General features: G+C 39.8%; 1 protein-coding gene across 2 annotated transcripts; it reads left to right on the top strand.

Moving 5' to 3' along the window:
* The first annotated feature begins 3,981 nt into the window (after positions 1 to 3,981).
* PRDM1 (PR/SET domain 1) lies at positions 3,982 to 20,030 on the top strand. 2 transcript variants are annotated; one of them, XM_066607943.1, is made up of 7 exons: positions 3,982 to 4,118; positions 8,883 to 9,131; positions 11,830 to 11,949; positions 13,414 to 13,663; positions 16,105 to 17,207; positions 17,293 to 17,421; positions 17,572 to 20,030. In XM_066607943.1, the coding sequence occupies exons 2-7, from the start codon at positions 8,949 to 8,951 to the stop codon at positions 18,130 to 18,132; spliced, it is 2,346 nt and encodes a 781-aa protein (XP_066464040.1). In that variant the 5' UTR covers positions 3,982 to 4,118; positions 8,883 to 8,948; the 3' UTR covers positions 18,133 to 20,030. The 2 variants fall into 2 exon arrangements, with proteins under 2 accessions (XP_066464040.1, XP_066464030.1); XM_066607933.1 differs by lacking the exon at positions 3,982 to 4,118 and adding an exon at positions 7,601 to 7,792.
* Positions 20,031 to 20,429: the final 399 nt, after the last annotated feature.

Below are 20,429 nucleotides of genomic sequence, written 5' to 3'. Positions count from 1 at the left end.
TTAAGCCTATAACCTTCTCCGGTCAAGATGATACTGTGTGCAAAATTCCATACAGTTTGTGCGTGATGCTTGAACAAACAAACCGAGATTGACAAATATATAGAAGATAAAATTTTACGCCTATCATGAATATGACGCAGATCCAAGAACTGTGGCTGAACTTGGAAATCAGGGATGGGTAGCAGCTACGTTAAACAAAGTAATATTATTCTGTGTGCATCTAACTGAATGGATGTATTTTACCATATAAAATGATCGCATAAGTGTGGCTAGAAATCCTATGATTATCATTTAATTCTAGTGGGTCACTGATCCAGTTTAATACCACACGTCCACTCTTAATAAAGCCGAGGGAGTAAAAGAGCAGAGAGAGGGTTGCTAGGAGTCTCTAACGACGCGTGCCAAACACGTGGAAGGTAAATCCCCTAATTCAGTCTATTCTTCCAGCATTCTCTGGCTGGCAGCCAAGCTAAATATTTCTGCTGGAAAAAAGCACTCTTGTGAACTGAGCTCTTTGCAAGTGCAGCTGAGACAGAGGGGGCTTTCCTACCAAGTGGAGCTCTTCTGTGTCATCTTGTGTGTTTGGGGCATATTCAATCTGTGCCTGAACACACAGGAGACAACTTCAAGTAGATGCACTTTCTCCAGATATAAAACTATTTTAACAGCAGGCTCTAAACGTTAAGTACTTGTTTTATTAAACTGTAGACCCTGAGATTTGCTGGTTACTTTGTCTCTGCTGGCCATCATGTTCTTACTGTAAATCAAATATATTAGCAGTTTAAAATGCAAAGCAAAGACATAGTCATTATAAATCTTGTATCTGCCCTGCATAAAATACTTTTCCTGAATCTACTTAGCACGTTCTTATTGTAAGGTTGTGTTTCAGTAGAAGATAAATACTTGCGTAAGCCTTAATTGGATTATTTTAATGAACCTAGCAGAAAAAAGAAAAACAAATTGCCAAAATGGTTTTGCCCTCCACCTCAGTGTCATCTTCGGCTGGGATTTCCTGGCTGGCTGCCACCTTGAATCTGCTGAATGTTCTTTAGATAAATCAATTAGAGGGGCTTTAATATTTTGGTGATTGGAACACAACATATGGGCTGCCTTGGCTTGTGCCGTGTGCTGCATTCACTTAATTGAAAAGATTAATGGAGGTGTCTTTTTAATAGGGGGCTCTGCTACAATTGCAAGTTGGAGGATATAAGATTTTATAGGTGCGTGTTCTTCACATTATATTCATTTGTAACTAAACAGGAGTTCTGCTTTCCCATAAGTAGTTATAAGTATTTATATCACATTAGTCAATTTGGTCTGTTGTAGTCTTCAACTAGCCACAGATTCATTGTTTAACCAACCATTATCACACCAAACTCCCCCATAAACATGTATGTTCAGATCGGCCAAGCCTGCGTGCTATTTGGATAAATGAAGAATTGCCAAACACCCAAAGCACTATGTATCTCCCATTAGGTAAAGGTAATAGAAATCGGAGACATCAAATAATAATGTGCATGGCCAGCTTTACTTATCTGGAGTGCTTCCCCTTGGTGGCTTATGTTTCCTGTTACAATCTGTATGGGTACTGCAGAAACTGGGCGTGAATTGCTTTGCTTGACAAAGATCCCTGTGAAGCGTGAAACACTGTTATACGTATTGAAAACATCAATAAAGACGGGAGTTGGTTTTTACCTGAATGATGCTGTCAGTCGTTTTTTGTTGTTTTTTTTTACTGAAAGTGGATTGCTTTAGCAACAATCTTTAGGAAATGATGAACATTCAGAAACATTAGTAGTGAATTTGGTGGATTTCCCTCAAAAGGGTTATGAATTTTAGTTTTCAGTTAAATAAAAAAAAATCACACTATGTCAAGTAGCTTAAATCTCCTATAATGCTGTACAATTAAATGATTATTTTCAGCAGCTAACACCAATGTGACCCAAGGGGAAGTAGAATGAATCAGAAAGGAACATTTCATGTCACAAGTTCTTCATGTTCCATTTGATAGCTAGATGCAACATTTTTTTTTATAAAACAAATATACTATATTTGAAGATATTTATGCATTATTTAGTATATATTAATTTAACTATATAGAGTTATATGCACTTTACGGAAATAGTAAATATATTAAATTCAAAGTCTGCAAATCTAGAATAGAATATAACACACCTCAACCTAGTCATCCTATCTGAGTACCTGAGAAAGCGCAGATAAGACCTGATTTACTTCATACAGCAGGTATGTTAGGCAGAACAGTGAAGCAGGAAGCTATTGCTGGAATGCCAACAGGTGGCACACCAAAGTGTCAGGTTGTCAGTCATTTGGAGAAAGGGAGGGCAACTTGTGGCACATAGAGAAGTCATAAATATAGGACGTTAGTAGTGCCAAGAAAATAGATCCAAATATACCTGTTCAGGTCTTAATTGGAAGTTCTATAGTTATGCCCATTATTCGTTATCTATCTTTATAGATTACCTTGTGTATAGTAGGAATTACAGATCATATGTAGAGAATCAACAGCAACCATGAAAAGATTACATAAATCAAGCTTTTCAGCATTAAATGTCATGTTTCATCGAGTCTAGAAAATACTTGAAAGCTAAAGACCAAAGAGTCCTCAACACATCATAATCCACTAGTTCTTATTGTAATAACTCTGCATCCCTTTCTTAGTCACTTAAGGTACAACTCATATATATCATTTAAATATGTCAAATTGTTTGTTTCGTTATTTTATATGGTTCGCTGCACTTAGATCATTAATGTTTCAATTATTTTTTATTATTTAGTATTTGATCTGTTTATAAAGAACCAAAACTAAGATGTACCATGCAGTGTTATACTGTAAGATTATAGTATCCAGAGGGAAATAGTAAAATTCCCTTAATCCAGCTGTATTAGGATGTGGATTGTCATATAATTTGCCTCAACAGTGATACAAAAGTATATAAAATGTGAGCTATGTTTACATTCAGCAATACATGGTACAATATGTGCATTGCAGAATGATTGTGATTACTACTGCCCTGACTAAATGCACAAAAAACAATAACCAATAAAACTATCATTGCTCAGAATTGATTGTGCATACACAAAAGTAACTATTATTAGCAGTATCAGGAAATGGCAATCATATCCTGCTTATATATATGTGTGTGTGTATATATATATATATATATATATATATATATATATATATTCAAAAATATTGAAGGTTACAAGAAAAAATGTATTCTTTCAAAGAATATGTGGCTTGTGACTTAACTATGTGACATGAACAAACATATGCTGTACTTCTAGTATAAGTATTTCAGTGCTATTAAAAAAAGAGGAAGAAGAGAATGAGCAATTATTGCTTGGAAGGACAATGAAGTCCATTAATAAATGTAAAAATACTATGTTTCATATGCTGACCCTACGACTCAAAATGATCATTTTTAAGACATGTTAGATTTGTGACTGACAATTACAAAAAGCTCTGAAATTGTTAACAAATTTCTGAATATCAATTACAAACTCCAGGATTTTTTTTACAGTAAAACTGGAATGATATTCAGTAGCTTTTGTGTCTCTTGTAATTAAATATATTTCAGGGGAATATCTTTCGATTAAAATTAGATGTAACATTTAAACCCATGCTAGGAAACAACTATTGTCCCTGATCCCCAATTAAGACAACGGATCTATTCCCTCTTTATAGCAAATGATCCATAAAGCATACTCCAAGCAGGGCTGCTATTGTCCAGTTTTGCTCCCTTGCCTTTTCTTCCTGATTTCTCTCAGCCTAAGCAAACTGTCTTGCACATCTTAAAACAATTTGGCATTGGGAATTATCAGCCTGGCCAAAAAGAGTTTGTTTTGTTAATTGCTCTTGTTAAGCCTAATTACTAAATGGGGGAGGAGTTGATGCGAGGGGAGGGAGAAGCTTGTAGTAAGGAAAAACTTTAAAATCCTTGAAGCAGTCTGGGAGAGGGTTAGAGTTAAAGAGCCAGTGAGAGTGTGTATACAGCAGACAGTGAGCGCGTGCGAGTTAGTCACAGATGTTACACATGGACTAAAACTGGAATGCACTTACTCCAAACTGAATACCTGCTGTATGGAAAGAACTCAAGGTACAGCTTCAGATTCTTTCATTCTATCTATGTGCTGTTTTATTACTAGAAGGAAAATAGTTTAAGTTGTAAACTTTAAAGTTGATCTTTAAGTCGTGCTTTTATTCTCTTTCTGTGATGTAGCAAATTGTGTTAAAATAGATTCAAAAGATTCCTTAAAATCATCTTTCTAAGTGGAGAAGTTGGAGGAGTGCTGCCACTTGAATTAAGAGGTGTGGGGCTCCTGCTGCTTGTGTTTGTTTACTGGAGACGCTGTGGAGTAGCAGCATTTACTTGGGTCAATGTTATTTATACTAGTTAATGTACTGTACTAGATAAACCGACTTCCTGGGCCCAGGATTTTAGCATGGACCCCTACTTGACAAATGGTTTCAATTTGACACTGTTTTATCAGTTAAGCTTCTGCTGGGTGCTGCTTGCTTCTGCTTTATCACAAAAAGTGAGTTATCTGAGGTACATTGTTAACAGTCTGACAATCCTCCCTGGCAGAGATTGATGTGACATACAGTGAGCCAGCTATACAAAGCATGCTTCTTATATACACTTGAGCAGTCTTGGCCAGGAGCACCGTCTTATGGCCTTTCAGATATTGCTACCAGAAGACGCCGTGTTAAGAGAGGCTCGTGTTATGAGCAATTTGTGCTCTTTCAGCTGCACTCTGCATGGATCACTTCCGTCACGTATTTACACTTTGACTGTTTAAGTTGTCATTACTTGTACTTTTCTTAAGAGCCAAGTAGACTTGTAGTACTGTCACTGTGTATATATACACTATTTCAACTATAAGCCCTGGCCAATTTATTAAATGGGTTATTAAAAAAAGGATCAATTGATACTATTCTTCCAGTTGCCATTTTTCTTAAGTTTGACAACTAAATCTTCAGCTTGTCAGTGTACGTCTGTCTTGTTCTGCGAGCTTAATGAAAAGTACATTTTAATCACTGGTGAGCCAAATTGAGCATGATTAGCTGTTATTACAGATTAGTAGACAGTATTGTCTGGTGCTGCACAGTATTGATCTGGATGTGTGTCGCGGCGATGGGTTTCACCACACTTCTGGCAGCCTTTTTTTATGTAGCAGTGAACTCTGAAAGGAGGGGGTTGGTGGCAGGCAGGCAAAAGTCCAGATGGGGCAAAAGACGGGTCCTGAAAAGACCGTGTCGGGAAGTAGGTCAGGTACTCGGAGAGATTATATGAGCTATGCATCATCCCCGTGTGGCAGGAGGCAAGACAAGCAGCACACAATTATGAGGAATTAGAACAGCAACAAGTAGTGGAGATTTATCAGCATTAATTGTCTATTGTCAGGACAGGGCCTTTCTTGCAGATCACAACTGCTTGCCAACCTCCTAATACCTCTAATGGACTCTCCATTGTAGGATTATCCCTTCTAAGAACAATGTATTTCTTCAAAAAGACTTGCTGGGGGAGTTAAAACAGCCACTACTGCTTGTGCCCCGCTCCTGCTGCCCTTGGTTTTAGGGGAGGAAGTTAAAAGAGGACTCTGTGCTGCTCCTCTGTCAGCAGCCGTATTCCTTGAGGGGCCTGGGAGATACCTAGTGAACATTAACAGCATTACTCCACCTTCCTCCATAAGAGCCAGCAGAAGACAATAGCTTGTTTGATTGTGGTAGAGATAAGCAAAGGATCTTGAGGAGTCTTTTTTTTTTACCTTATATCCCGACCATCCCAGAATTTCGCACATTACATATTAGGAGAAAAATAAGATGTCAAGTTAATCACTAGCATGGGACGCACAAAAGTGAATACAGGTATGTGTATAATACGTAGGGGGTCCCGGAAAATGTATCCAAGCAATATCTGCATAAATGCTTTATCACTAACTGTATAGAGATAGCAAAGGATAGCTCTAAGGCCACGGCGAGGCAAAATATCGCTAGCGATATTCTGCCGCAGAGGAGAGAACTAACAGTTTCCTGCGGTGAGCCTATGTGATAGATAGGCTCACCACAGAGAATCGCGGCATGCTGCGATTTCAGTACCCGTGAGCGGAGAACCGCTATGATTCTCCGCTCGTGGACAGAGGGTGCCCTTTCCATAGCAATGCTATAGATAGCGTGGAATGCGTTACATAATTATCGCCGCCAGTAACGCAATGCAAGATCGCCCGTGGACAGGAGCCCTAAGTCATGTTTAACTTCTGCAATCACATCAGCTGCTCCGAGCGGTCACCGCAAACACTTCTGATTTTGGCAAACTACTGCACAGACAGCTTGATAATCACACCTGCTCCGCCATTGTATTCGACTCTTCGAAGGCTACATGGTGGCTTTAGCCTTCTCTAGAGACCTGATAACACTACATACATGTGTATGGTCACTTCAGATTGGGAAAGGGCCTAGATAAGCACTACTGAAGGGGGTAGACTATGTATATGTATACCTCTGGGCAGACTAATGAAATACACAAGCAAAGTGGCAAAATTGTGCGAATGTCCAGTAAATGACTTATTTGGGTGAATACAGCGGATTATATGTGCAGAAGCCACAAGTCTGACTAATATGTCCGGCGAGGGCTGTATCATTGATCCTATGTAATAGTGATGATAGCCCTGATAGACGTCCTGCGCTATATAGATATATAGGTGATGGGCTCTATGGACATATAGGGGATTCTATGATCAGCAATGTAGGGGCCGCTGATCACTGAGGTGAGGGAGGATGGGGACACCGGGAAGGGAGGAAAAGCTCAGTCACGGTTATGTCACACAGGTTCCGGTCAATGGGAATAGCTGGCAGATAAGCTGGGGGCTACAGAGGGGCCATCCCTGCTGGGCCCCTACAATAAGGTCACCTGGACTGGCTGGAGCCTGTAGTGCCTCCTGCAGAACGTTAACTGGGGGTTCACTAACTATCCCCTCCCCCAGGGGTTCACTATCCCCTCACCCAGGGGTTCACTAACTTTCCCCTCACCCAGGGGTTCACTAACTATCCCCTCCCCCAGGGGTTCACTATCCCCTCACCCAGGGGTTCACTAACTATCCCCTCACCAAGGGGTTCACTAACTTTCCCCTCACCCAGGGGTTCACTATCCCCCAGGGCAGGCAGCAGCTCCCACAGTCCAGCAGCTCCTGCTCCGTCCCGGCTCTTAGCATGATAAAGCCGCCCGCCCTCGCTCCGCTTCTAGCGTTCATTTGGTTGATAGTGAATGGGAATTGTGAGGAGACATCTGCATGTGAAAGTGTCCGCACTGTCCGCAGCTCCGGCGGCCATTGTGTGAGCAGCACCTGGTTAACCCCTGCACTGCCAGCAGCAGTTACTAGCGGCGAACCTGGAGAAAGTGATAAGGAGCAGCGGCTGCCGCCGAGTAACGCGCCTGTCTCCGTGTAGCCGCCGCACTGCCCGTGTGATGTCATGTACCTGTGGCTGGCTGCGGTGCCCCGTGTACTCCCCAGTCAGCGAGCAGCAGGTAGCCCCACCCTCCCTGTAACCGGAGAAGCAGGAACACAAGAGGCAGTGTGATCAGACGGCCGGCCGCCAGAGCGGAGAGCAGAGCGCGGCCTGCAGGCGGTGAGACGGCACCTGTCTGCCAGTATGAGAGCAGCGGCGTGCGGAGTCTCTTCACAGCGCTCTGCTGACTGCAAGCTAACGTGCACCATGTCTCCGCGGGACAGCCGCCTCCAATGACCGGCGAAGTGTGTGGACTCTGCGCGGGTAAGACTGCTGCTGACATGTCCTACGGAGGAGAAACCCCCAGCATCAAGTCCCCTATAGACGGACTTTACTGTATGCGGCAGCCTATAGCGCTCTACTGCTCCTGTGCGGGGGGCTATACAGACAGCTGGGCTGGACATAGACGTTACCTGGATGTACCCTACCCAGCCAATGCCATCTCCAGTCTATCACTTCCATCTATTCAACTTTAATAGAAAGTTGATATTGGCTATATATATATATATATATATATATATATATATATATATATATATATATATATATATATATATATATTTCTATGATTTGCTTCTGTCCTATTTACTTTGTTTTTCTGGTCTTGAAAAATAAATTCTAAATGGAGAGACTTGACTGCAAACGATCAAACTGCAATGAGGGACTAATTCTCAAGGTGTACATGTGATCTCCAGGCAATCTTCAAGGTGTCTGTGAGTGCTCTACTGGTGGTGTCCTGAGACTGGAGGAGTTAACAAGCCCCCCTCCCACTAGTCTAGGAGATTCTGTTGCAGCAAGGATGCTGGCAGGATGTTGAAGTTTAAAGAAAATAGAAAAAAACCTTCAACAGGATGAAAAAAAAAGACGTCAGAGGAGTTAGATTGTTTTGAAAGTTGTTTGTGAGCTGGAAGCTGGTGGGAAAGTTCAGGCTTCCCCATTCAGAAGTCATCAGAGTTCCTCTCCTTGTAGCGTGCAAGTTCCATTTTTAGCTTCATTCAGACGTAGACAGCAGCTTCTTCCTCTTCCTTTCCTTTCCTTGTTTGTGACACTTTCTAAGGCAGTGCTTCCAAGGGGACAGAGTAACTTAGCAGTCAGTACTGCAAGCATGCTTACAAGGAGCATGTAAGATACTGAGGAGCCAGCATTAGTAGTGGTACAGGTAGGTGATACATAGTTATTTCAGATGTGGGAATTGTAAAATGAACTTTCATTAATCAAAGTTTAGTTTTTGGAGTTTTTTTTCATATCATTTGCATTATATTGATGACCAATTCTTCAAATTTACTTAGAAAACCACACACTGAAGAACTATGAGAACTTAGATTGTCTTTTTTTCCACTTCTCCTCATACCAGGCTGCCACACAAGAAACAACATTTCCGAATATTGAATCACCCCATCCGCATCGGACCTAGCAGACCATGAAAATGGATGTAGAAGGAGCCGATATGACACTTTGGCCAGAGGCTGAGTTTGAGGCAAAGTGCACATATATAGTGAAGGATCACCCATGGGACGGCAGCTCAGATGAAAGTAATCTTGTCCAAGCACAAGCCTCTCTACCCAGGAACTTACTTTTTAAGCACACGCCAGGCTCTAAAGAGGTCAGTATATGTCACTTTAGATTAAAGTTCAAGAAATAACTTAGACTTTTGGGTTCCTGTGGAAAATATCGCTTTCCTTTCATTTTGATTAGTTGGGTTGCACATAGCCCACTGCTATAGCTTTCCAAGATTCTTGACCTCAAATAGCCGTATAATTACTTGGCATCAATAGCATGTATGATGCCGGTAAATGAACTCCTTATTATAATAAGGAATCGTAATCTTTAAAACAATGTTTTTGTCACAAGGTATAAGCCTAGAAGGGAGCATTGTCTGGTGTCACCTCAGGTTCCTCGATAGATTGCACTGCAGATTAGCTGTCTACATTGGTAACTTTTTCCCATGCCACTGAGAAGAGTCTGAGTGGGTGCATTCTTTGCGTATTTTGTGTTTAATAAGGGTTGTGAAGTCAGCAACGGGTTCTTTACATTTTTATATGCCAATTATAGTTGGGTGCAAGGCTGTAATCAGCTGTGTTGTAATCTCCGAGACCTTCCTTTACGCTACTGCATTCCACAGCTTTCCGGCAGAGCAGCTTCTTGGGAAGCTTCCTGTATGTACTCTAGCAGATCTAATAAGGACATCGCTTTCAAATGATGTATTGTTACTAAAACTGCCGTAGTAGGTTTTTAATATAAACATGTTTTTCATCTTTGCATTCAGTGTTTCATAGATCTCTTGTACATAAAACACTGCTTTAGAATAGGATGTATTACTGATACTGTGTGTAATGCTAAACTGGAAACCAAGTTTAATACACACTAAGCGCTCACTGAATTAGTATCAAAGCAGCACTTTGCTAGGGTCTAGTAGAATACATTTTTAATTCGGAGTTAAATAAGGTTAATGGGGCCACTTTAGAATATTGTAGGGTTTTTTTTGCAATTAAAGGCAGAAAATGAGTGGACTATTGCACTTCCATATGTTGTTGAACGATGCCTTCAGCACTGGGGGGTATGTTATATACAATGTGTCCGGTATTCCATAAAACCAGAATTGCTGTATGTAGCGTACTGTCCCAGTGGATTTATTACACTATTAGAAGACAATAGATTCTTGTTTTATTATTTGTAGGTCAGCACGTTTTTCTCCTATTCCACCCAGATCTGTGAATGTTTGTTAGGAGATGGGTTACTGTTTTTTGTCTCTTCTGCCAGTGGTTATCAGGCAGCACTCCATGGTTCAGAATAATGACAAGGATTGATTTTTTAAATTGCTAGAAAGGTCATTGGCGCTTGTAAAGAAATGGAGTAGGCAAGGAGGGGGAAGATTAAGAATGAACTTGCTAAAAGCCCTCTGCCCCCTCTGCTGAAGTGTTTATAGAAAAGGCCTTGCCCCAGCAATGAATCATAAGGACCTCTGGGCCAGTTCCAGTGGCAGATTCATCCTAGTTTAGATTAGAAGTTGTATAATGGATTTCTAAGCACTTAACAGAGCCATGCAGGCAGAGATGGTGGCCCAGAGTTATTCTGTGTACAGCTTGCAGATACTTTTTAACGAGCCACATAGTTTCTACATGTTTTAGCTATAGAACTGTATATGTAGCCCAAGTCGTATCACTTTTTTTTTTTTTTTTTTTTTTTCCTTGGCCATTTCACAATTGTGAACATTAATTTCACATGCGTAAACTGGTGTCTCATATCCAGTCATTTAAGTATTGCTGTGTCACTGATACATAAGCACCAGATGTTTTGGGCTTGACTCTTTCAAGTAAGGGGGTTTTCAAGAATGTCTTGCACTGTATTAATCAGGACAATAGTAGAAGAATGTCTTGCATGAAAGTGTTTGTGGGGAAGTTTGAAACCCTACTGTTCATGAACTAAAAGTGGCAGGTGGGAATTGGTCAGACAGCTGTATGCAGCATCATTTTTCATAACCTAACCATTTATGCAGGGTTGACTTACACTAGTAAATTCTCCTGTGCTATATTTTGATTTCTGTTCCTTTTTGTTTCTTTTCTCTCTGAAGATGGTAGCTTTAGCGTTTAGAACCCCAAGTGCAGGTTCTTAAAATCTACTTCTGATATCGGCAATCTGTACACGATAACTTGGCATGAGTAAATATGTCAAGTTTCAGTATAAATATGTGACCTGCAACAGTATTCACAGTACTGGGTTTTTTCCTGTCTATACCGCCATCTGTTGACATAGGTGACCAGCAACCTTATCCTGTGTATATTCACAATGCTTTCAAAAGAATTCAGGGCAATGGTCAGAAGTTACCCCAATCTTGTAAAGCCTCCCTGACTAATGTGGCATCTGCTTGTGACATACAGGGTGGCCCAGAAAATGTATAAACACTTCAGTAGTGGTTATCTATGACTTTTTTCTTTTTTTTTTTTTTTAATTATGGCACCAATATGTCGTATTTTGTCTCCAAGGATTTCAATAGTCACATGATTGCTAAAGCCAATGTAGCTGTCAGAGCCAAATAAAATTGCAGAGGCACGCTTGACATTTGAGCTACACAAGACCATTTTAAAAGTGGTTTTTGTACATTTTTAGATTGTCTGGATGGTAATGGTGACCACTCTTGGCATCTAATGCAGAAGTCGAGCATGAATTACAGCTATCTTTACATATGGATCAAATACATAGAGTAGAATTCAACTAAAAGTGTCAGGTGGAAATTGCATTCTGAATATTAATACTTATGATGAATGACGGTTTTTTGATTGGTTTTTATTTGCTTTTTACAGGTGGTTGGTGTTGTAAGCAAAGAGTATATTCCAAAAGGAACCCGTTTTGGACCATTTGTAGGAGAGGTCTACACAGAAGTCACTGTTCCCAAAAATGCCAACAGGAAATACTTTTGGAGGGTGAGCTTCTACGTTATAATGAAGGCGTTTATTTTAGTTTCTCTTTAATGTAGTTTTTTTTTTTTTCTCTTCTAAAGTTCATGTAGTTTGTGTAACATAAAACTATATATCTGGACCACAGAGTGTGATCGTAATATCAGTTAGGAAGAAGTTCTTCATCTCCTGTATAGAAAGAGAGGATGTTTGGGGTTGAGCAAACCCCTTAAGTGACCTTATTTCTTGTAAGTGAACTGTGAGTCAGCACCCTCACTGTGCTGTGTAATGTGGAAATGGCATCATTTTAAGTAGTTTCTTTCTGTGTAAACGTGTGAATTTGGTAGGTTTTACGTTTCAGTTTTTACCAGTGTAAGCGCCTTATTTCTAATGAATACTGACAAAAGGAGTCATTGCTGTACAGTTTGGGAGGCTATTGCTCCTCTTCAGATACCAATACTCAGGTAACCTTAAGCTCTAAAGGTTCCTATACGATTGATAATTTCCATAAACTAGCTATTCTCTCTGTAAAGTTGAATCCGTTTTAAGGACAATGCTGTAAAAACAAGTGTGGATGTACATGGTGCAAACTTCGTAAAGCTGAATCTACCATTCTAGTATAGCATTCTGTTGAATAGAGCAAAGCAAAAATCTGAAAGCTCAGAATACAAGTATTTCAAATCTCCAGACAACTCCTGGCGCACACTGGATTTTGGGTCCTGTTTCTATGAAAATGTAGAGCATTGACCAGAACACAAAACATTGTTTTAACATTGGCCTTTCCTTTAGTCTCACTTTCACAAGTGGAACTACCTTAAAAGAAGTGTAAACATTTTTGTCCCGTGGCATTTTTTTTTTCCTTGTCTAATTATACAATCTTTACACTCATCCTTTTTTTAATATTTAATCATTGTGAAAATGAGACTTCCCTCCCTGTAAAGGCAAGGGCAAAATATCACAAGACAGTGCTTGTTGAGTATGAGGAAAAGTGAGTGCCCTGGTAAAGGATGAGTGACGGGACTGGCCCGCTTCCAATTCGAGTCATTGTTTTGGCAGGTGAAGTTCACCTTCGCTCCACCCAGTGTTCTTACAAAATAACTACATTCCAAGTATTTATATGATTAAGTGTTAGCTCCATGAGATGGGGAGAAAATTTGGGATGGCCAGGGAAACTGCAAGTGTAAAAGCCTGTTTAGCTTGAAGTAATGTTAATGACTCTAGTGACTCAATGGCTTTTTAGTGTGTGTGCGTAATCATAGATAAAGTTGGAACAATTAAATCATTGTGGCTATTAAAGGAAGGAGGACATTATTGTCATGCTTGTCTTCCAGTATGATTATTATTGGAGACGTAACTTGGTACAAAAAGCAAAAACATTCATTTTGCTTCATTCACTTAATCCTGTGACACTGACCAGCAACTGAAAGTCAAGTCTCAAAGTAATTATCAGATTTCCTCATTGTTTCTAATACATTTATGTTGTACTTCCAGATATATTCAAATGGCGAACTTAACCATTTTATTGATGGCTACAATGAGGAAAAGAGTAACTGGATGCGCTATGTGAATCCCGCACACTCCAGTGAAGAACAGAATCTGGCAGCCTGCCAAAATGGCATGAATATCTATTTCTACACCATCAACCCCATTCCAGCCAATCAGGAACTTCTGGTATGGTACTGTCGGGACTTTGCAGACAGACTTGACTATCCTTCTTCTGGAGAGCTGGTGATGAATCTTAGTAAGTAGATTGAAGTGTAAATGGAAGGGCATGCTAGGAATGTTTCTAGTACTGCTATGCAATTTAATATTACAACCTATCATTAAACAGCAAATTGTTTCTGACAGTGTCTAAAACCAATATTTCCTGATTTCTTATGAATTTGAGCAGCCTAAAACCATTCTGTGCATCATATGTCATTATTTAAAATTATATTTGAAATGCTCAATCACATTCCTAATGTGGAGCACCAAACGAGTTAAATTTTTTTCGCACATTCACAGACACCACAGAAACCAATGTTTTACAGTTATTTTTTTTTTAAGTAAGCCATTTGAAGAAATTTCTGTAGAATTTGTTGTTCACTTCCTTTCTTAGGGTGAAGCTGATTGCATCTCTTGCCCTAAGAGATATCTCTCCATCTCACATTTACTGTCAGTTTCTGGTCTTTTGGCTTTTTTTTTTTTATACAACTTTCACCTATGTGGCTTACTAGCAGCTATACTTTCAAATGTCTTCAGCTCAAACTCTGTCTTCAAAAAAATAAGGAGCAATAGAAAACTTTCACTTATTTTTCAGTGAACTGTCTTAATACATCTCTATCTCGGTAAATTGGACATTTTTCACAAAGCTTTTTTTCCCATTTTTAAAAAGGCAAGCTTGAGTTTTATTGCTAAGAGATACATTTAGCCTTTTAAATGCAGGATAGCCTCCACACTACTCTATAATCTATTATATAATGCTATTTATAATACTGGTGCCTACTTTGTGTGGAAGTACTTTTTGAAGGGAACCTGTCACCTGGAACACACTGTCTAAACTGCTGGCATCATGTTGCAGAGCAGGAGGAGCTGAGCAGATTGATATATAGTTTAATGGAGAAAAATTCAGTATGGCTTGTAGTTTAATTATTTAAACCTCTGTACATTCTGAGCTGAACAGTCCAATGGGCGGAGCTATCAGTGATTGACAGCTACCCCTGTACGCAGTCACACACAGACACGGCTGTTAGGCACGCATGGCACCCCTCATTGGACTATATATCAATCTGCTCAGCTCCTCTAGCTCTGTTACATGATACCTACAGTTTCAACAGTATGTTTGAGCTGACTGATTCCTCGTAAGCCCCTCCAGATTGACTGCCACCTCTGCGGCCCTCTTTAACTATGCTCCTAGTCGAATAGTTCAGTTTAACCCCTTCGCCCTCCCTAATCAATAGTGAGAGTAACAATTAGAAGCTGATAGACAACTCTACTGCTATTTATGAGACCAAAGATATGAGCTTCTCAACAAGGTGTTGACAAAACTCTCATGCCCGTCACCAGTCTCAGGCTGTTAAATATCAATGTAAAGTGGGAACCTAATTTTCTTTTTAGTTAGTGTATTTCACCTGATTAGCCCTGAATGCTGTAGCCTTCTAGGATAAGGGTAGTTTTCACGGTCTGATTATCACCGGAAAAAGCGAATGAAGGCAATATCATCCCGTGTACACACGACTGCTGACGAGGCACTGAGCGAAAAATCGCACTCCTGTTAGTTGCTTGGTTTTTAGACTGTTGGCCCATGTAAACGGGAACCTCTCCATCTTTGAGCGACTCCTGTTTACTGTGAATAGAAGAGGGGAGGACCAGAACGATCCCAGCCTGCCTCACCTCCATACACTTGAATGACTAACACTCCTGTGTAAGGCTCGTTTTAGACAAGCCGATTCTCATTTGCACAAACAAGCAAGTGATGTCGTTTTTACCTCATTCGCACTTCTGCAGATCCTTCACTGACTCGTTCAACGGGAATCGTTCAGTCTTTCACGTTAGCGATAATCGTTCCGGCTAAAAGCACCCCAAGTACAGAAGCGATAGTCAGGCAGCAGTCCATGGGATGGTTGTCGGGTGCTTATGTGCCCAACAGTCGTCCTGTGTAAAGACACCTTGAGCCCCCTTTGGGAATCTTGTTTAGTTTTTTTGTGTTTCTCTTTTAATAAACACATTTCAACTTCCTTTCTGTCATGCCAAGTGAAAGACAGATCAACGTGATAAGCAGTATTTATTTTGAACAAGTTGTCTCAGTTTAGCTCAGTCTGTTATATCAACACCCTCCTAAAGTCCTCAGGAACTTGTTGAGGTGGCAGTGAAAACCGCTCCAGAGGCATTCCAGAACTACATGCAAATTCTTGCTGTTCTTAATGGCAATGGAAAGCTTTATGTCTACAGGCAGAATGTAATTACTATTAAAGGGGTTTTCACAATTTAAAATATCTTTATGTAAAACAGCCTGTCATGCTGAACAATAACAAAATAAAGCTTATAGTAACCGGCCCTAGGCACCCGCAAATATTTTAACTCTGAAAACCCCTTTATTGTCACTTCAGTTGTTTTGTAATTCAACATTGCATTCTAAGAACTATAATTTTAATATTTGTTATTTTTGGTTGTACTAACACTTTAAATATATATCTTTTTCAGCGCAAAATTTGATCATTACAGAGGAGCCGATTTCTCGGAAAGAGATGACACCTCAAAAAACCATACCCAGGAAAGAGCACAGTGTTAAGGAGATTCTAAAAAACACCAATCATTCAAAGCCCAAAGACATCCCACTGAATAATATTGGTGTTATAACCCCAGACAAAGAAGCCATAGAACAGCTTAAAAATTCCAGCCCTGACCGACCAATTTTCCCAAGAGTTGTGTATCCATTCCGCTCACAGATTCATGAAGATTACTTAAAGGCCACAGCTGCGTATGGTCTTGAGAGATCAAATTATATGATGCATTCACCAATTCAGCCATCAACACCACCGAGTCCTTCAGCCAGAAGTAGCCCAGACCAGAGTTTTAAAAGCTCAAGCCCCCACAGTAGCCCAGGATCTGCACTATCCCCTCGCCAAACATCACAAGAGCACAGAGAACTGTACCCCTTTCTAAGTAGACCATTCAGCACGGAAGGACTGGCATCCTTTCCCAGTTATGCACCTCCTGCAAGCCATCTACCTCCAACCTTTATATCTTCCTACCATCCTTCCTACCATAAGTTCTTGTTACCACCTCTCGGTCTTGGATGCAGTAGCCTTAACACACTGAATAACATGAATGCCATGAATAATTTCAATATTGTCCCACGAATGTATCCATTTTATAGCGGCATGCTTGGAGGGGGAAGCCTCTCTCATCACATGTTAAACCCTGCAGCGATTCCTGGTTCCCTCCCCCATGAAGGAGGGCGCAGATTGCTACAGCCTGATCAAGCACGAGACTTTCTTATTCCTGCACCGAATAGTGCCTTTTCCATCACAGGCGCTGCTGCTAGTATGAAAGATAAGCAGATGAGTCCAACAAGTGGATCTCCCACCGCTGGCACAGCAGCAAGTTCTGAGCATGTAATGCAACCTAAACCTACCTCAGCAGTAATGACCACAAATAGCGATGAAGCCATCAATTTGATCAAAAACAAGAGGAACATGACTGGATATAAGACTCTTCCCTACCCTCTTAAAAAGCAAAATGGGAAAATCAAATATGAGTGTAACATTTGCTCAAAGACCTTTGGACAACTGTCAAACCTTAAGGTAAGGGAATACGTATACAATATCTATATAGTCTGAGTGTATAGAAAGCACTGATGTCTTATGGTTTTTAATCTTTGTTTTATAGGTCCACCTACGAGTTCACAGTGGAGAGCGGCCATTCAAATGCCAGACCTGCAACAAGGGATTCACCCAACTGGCACATCTACAGAAGCACTTTTTGGTACACACTGGAGAGAAGCCTCATGAATGTCAGGTGTGTATAATTAAAATACTTTGAAATCTTTGCACATACTGGAAGGTATAATTGTTGTAAACATTGTAACAATGGAAGAAACCATTTTTATGGCCTTGCATGAAAATAATATTGTATACAAGGAATGACCTAATTCTTTTCATTGTCTAGGTATGTCATAAGCGGTTTAGCAGCACAAGCAACCTAAAAACTCATCTACGACTGCACTCTGGAGAGAAGCCCTACCAGTGCAAGCTCTGCCCAGCAAAGTTCACCCAATTCGTTCACCTTAAACTCCATAAACGTCTTCACACAAGAGAACGTCCACATAAATGTGTTCACTGCCACAAAAGTTACATTCATCTGTGTAGTCTTCAAATACACATGAAGGGAAACTGTCCATCATCCCCAAGACCTGGTCTCACCAGGGAGGACCTGAGTGTGATCAATGAAGAGATTGAGAAATTTGACATAAGTGACAGTGCAGACAGGTTAGATGAAAGTGACATGTCACCTGCAGCGGAGAAAGAAATAATGACTCTTCTTCGAAGAGAAATAGAAGGTGCAAGTATGAAGGTATCTGTGTCACGAAGTATGGGAAATGGGTTAATTACATCTGGGTGCAATTATTATGATCAAATAGACTCTGTCATAAAGCTGCCTCAAAACTCCCCACTACCTCTGTTACCAGTTAAGGTCAAGCAAGAAACCATAGACCAAATGGACTGTTAATGGACTCCTAGAACAAGTGTTATTTATAGGAAGCTGAGGTGATTGCAGCCCGTCCTTGTACATATTGAACATGCTGCAGCATAGTTTTAGCTTATGAAAGGTAGAATTCTTCTAGAAGACTAACCTGAACTCCAAGAAGGAACTCCGAGATAAGCGTATTCTCAGGGCAAGGAAAGAGACAGGGATATGGGTATTGCCTACTCACTTAATGTTATTTTAATTATTATTATTGATAAAGACAATCATTTATTTCTAATTATGTGTCACTGAAAAGAACTTCATAATTTATTATGCAATTTATCATTACAAAAGCAATAATTTGAAAACCTTTACAATGGCAGGAAAAAAAATCGTTGTTAATTTTGAATATATATTTATGTATATATTTTAATGTGGCCATCGATGTAGAAACGTTCTGCAGCGTCTTTGGTTTGTATGTTTTTTTTAGTTAAAAGTAAACAAATCTTAATATTTGTCAACACCTTAGCTCTCCGTACTAATGATTAATACTGTTGCCAAAGCTGGACATAAATTGTATATTTATTGCACTGCAAGCAAATTGTAGTGTTGTAGTTTTTCAACACTTTTCATTTGAGAGCATCAGAAAACTGCACATGAGATGTTCTTGAAGCAATATCCTGCTTGTTACAGCTCTGTATTGTAAGCCAACCTTACAGAACACCTCTTTCAATTTTTTAGAAGCAGGATTTTGAAAAATCCATGCTTCTATACTGTTATGTAACAGAATAGGCAAGAGTAGGATTGGCGACATCCTCATGGTCCAGCAGTAGACACGGGTAATAAGGTGTTTGGTTGTTTTCCTGTTACTGGCACCCATCTCAGTTATTTTTCTGTGAGTCATTTCCTTGAGTATTTTGTGTCTTGTACATTTATTTGTTGTGGTTAATTTAAGTGAAAAGGGCATTGCAAAGTTGTTTGACAATTTACCTCATTGACTGTGTCCAGTGGTGCAGAAAAAAGCTGGTTGAACCAAAAGCTTTGTGACTTTCAAAGAGAAACCAAATGTATGCAGCCTAAAAACTGCACTTAAACTTTGTACTGTTGCTTTGCTTGCTGAATCCAAAGATATTGCAGTTGTACAGCTGGATGTTGGAGTATGCACTCTGGTTTAGGTTACCTATACTATCCTGAAAATGTTAGACTTCAAGTAAGTTCTACTTTTAACTTGCAGATAACACAGAGTGGTAGAAAGTAGTCAATATCAAAATTTACAAATGACACCAGAGTTCCCCCTGCTGGTGACATAGTGACATCACCTTAAATAGATTCCTAGATTCCAGCTGATCTGGCATCCAAATGTGGCAGAACACACCTTAAGCATGCATAAACCTAAGATATACACAAAGCAGAGGCACTGATTTCTAAACCATTTATAGCATTGTACAGTCTGAAAAGGACTGATCCCTAGGCCGTCCATTCATACAATGCCAAAATCTCAAGCAAAGGTACCAAAAAATACAGCTTTAAGATATTCTGGCTTGTTACACAGTGTACAAGCTGAAAGAAATGTAGCAAGCTCGAAAGTATTAATGTAATGTATACCAAAGTATCACTACTGTCTCTGGACACACACTTCCCTTACTTATTGCCAGTAGTGCTTTTCTGTATTCACTTCAAAGACTTAATGTATGACTGTTTCAAGATGTTACTTTTTTTTAAAATAGGATTTTATTACATGTGAATGTAGCAAACAGTGGTTTCTCTATTTTTTGTTTCTTTGTTTTCTAAGAAAAAAATATCTGACCAAAGTTAACAAGCTTTTTACTTTGCTAGAACAACCAATTTCTTATGTTTACATTTTGGTTTACATTGTTATTTATGTGCAGATTCTCAAAAGATGTAAATTAAAACTAAATGTGCGTTTTGTTTATACATAAGTCTTGTTTTGTCTTCTTTCGATTGACTGCATCATCAACAGAGAGTGGGGTATAGAACTTAGTATATACCATTTAGTCACCCAGCGTCATGAGTCGACTTGTTCCCTAACAGCAATGTAACACACTCGGCACATGAGAGGTCCATGTAGGTTTTATAGTACAAAGTATGAATTTTTGAAATATTCTAAAGACATCTGTGAAGAACAAGACCCATCCACATCACACAAACCTCTTTATAAGCATTGTACTGCAGAGCAATAGACCATCTGCTGTTCGTATGTGCTGCGCTATTTCACCTCAAGGATGCTTTGGTGTGTGTGAGATGGTTTATGTCTCTAGTGCTGGACAAATTCACATTGAGAAAGCCGAGTTCTCTTGAAACATTGTTTTTTAAATATA

Source organism: Eleutherodactylus coqui, chromosome 1 (assembly GCF_035609145.1).
Source record: "Eleutherodactylus coqui strain aEleCoq1 chromosome 1, aEleCoq1.hap1, whole genome shotgun sequence".
Taxonomy (NCBI): domain Eukaryota; kingdom Metazoa; phylum Chordata; class Amphibia; order Anura; family Eleutherodactylidae; genus Eleutherodactylus; species Eleutherodactylus coqui.
The sequence above is the reverse complement of the archived record's forward strand: the minus strand, read 5'-3'. Positions and strand labels throughout refer to the sequence as shown.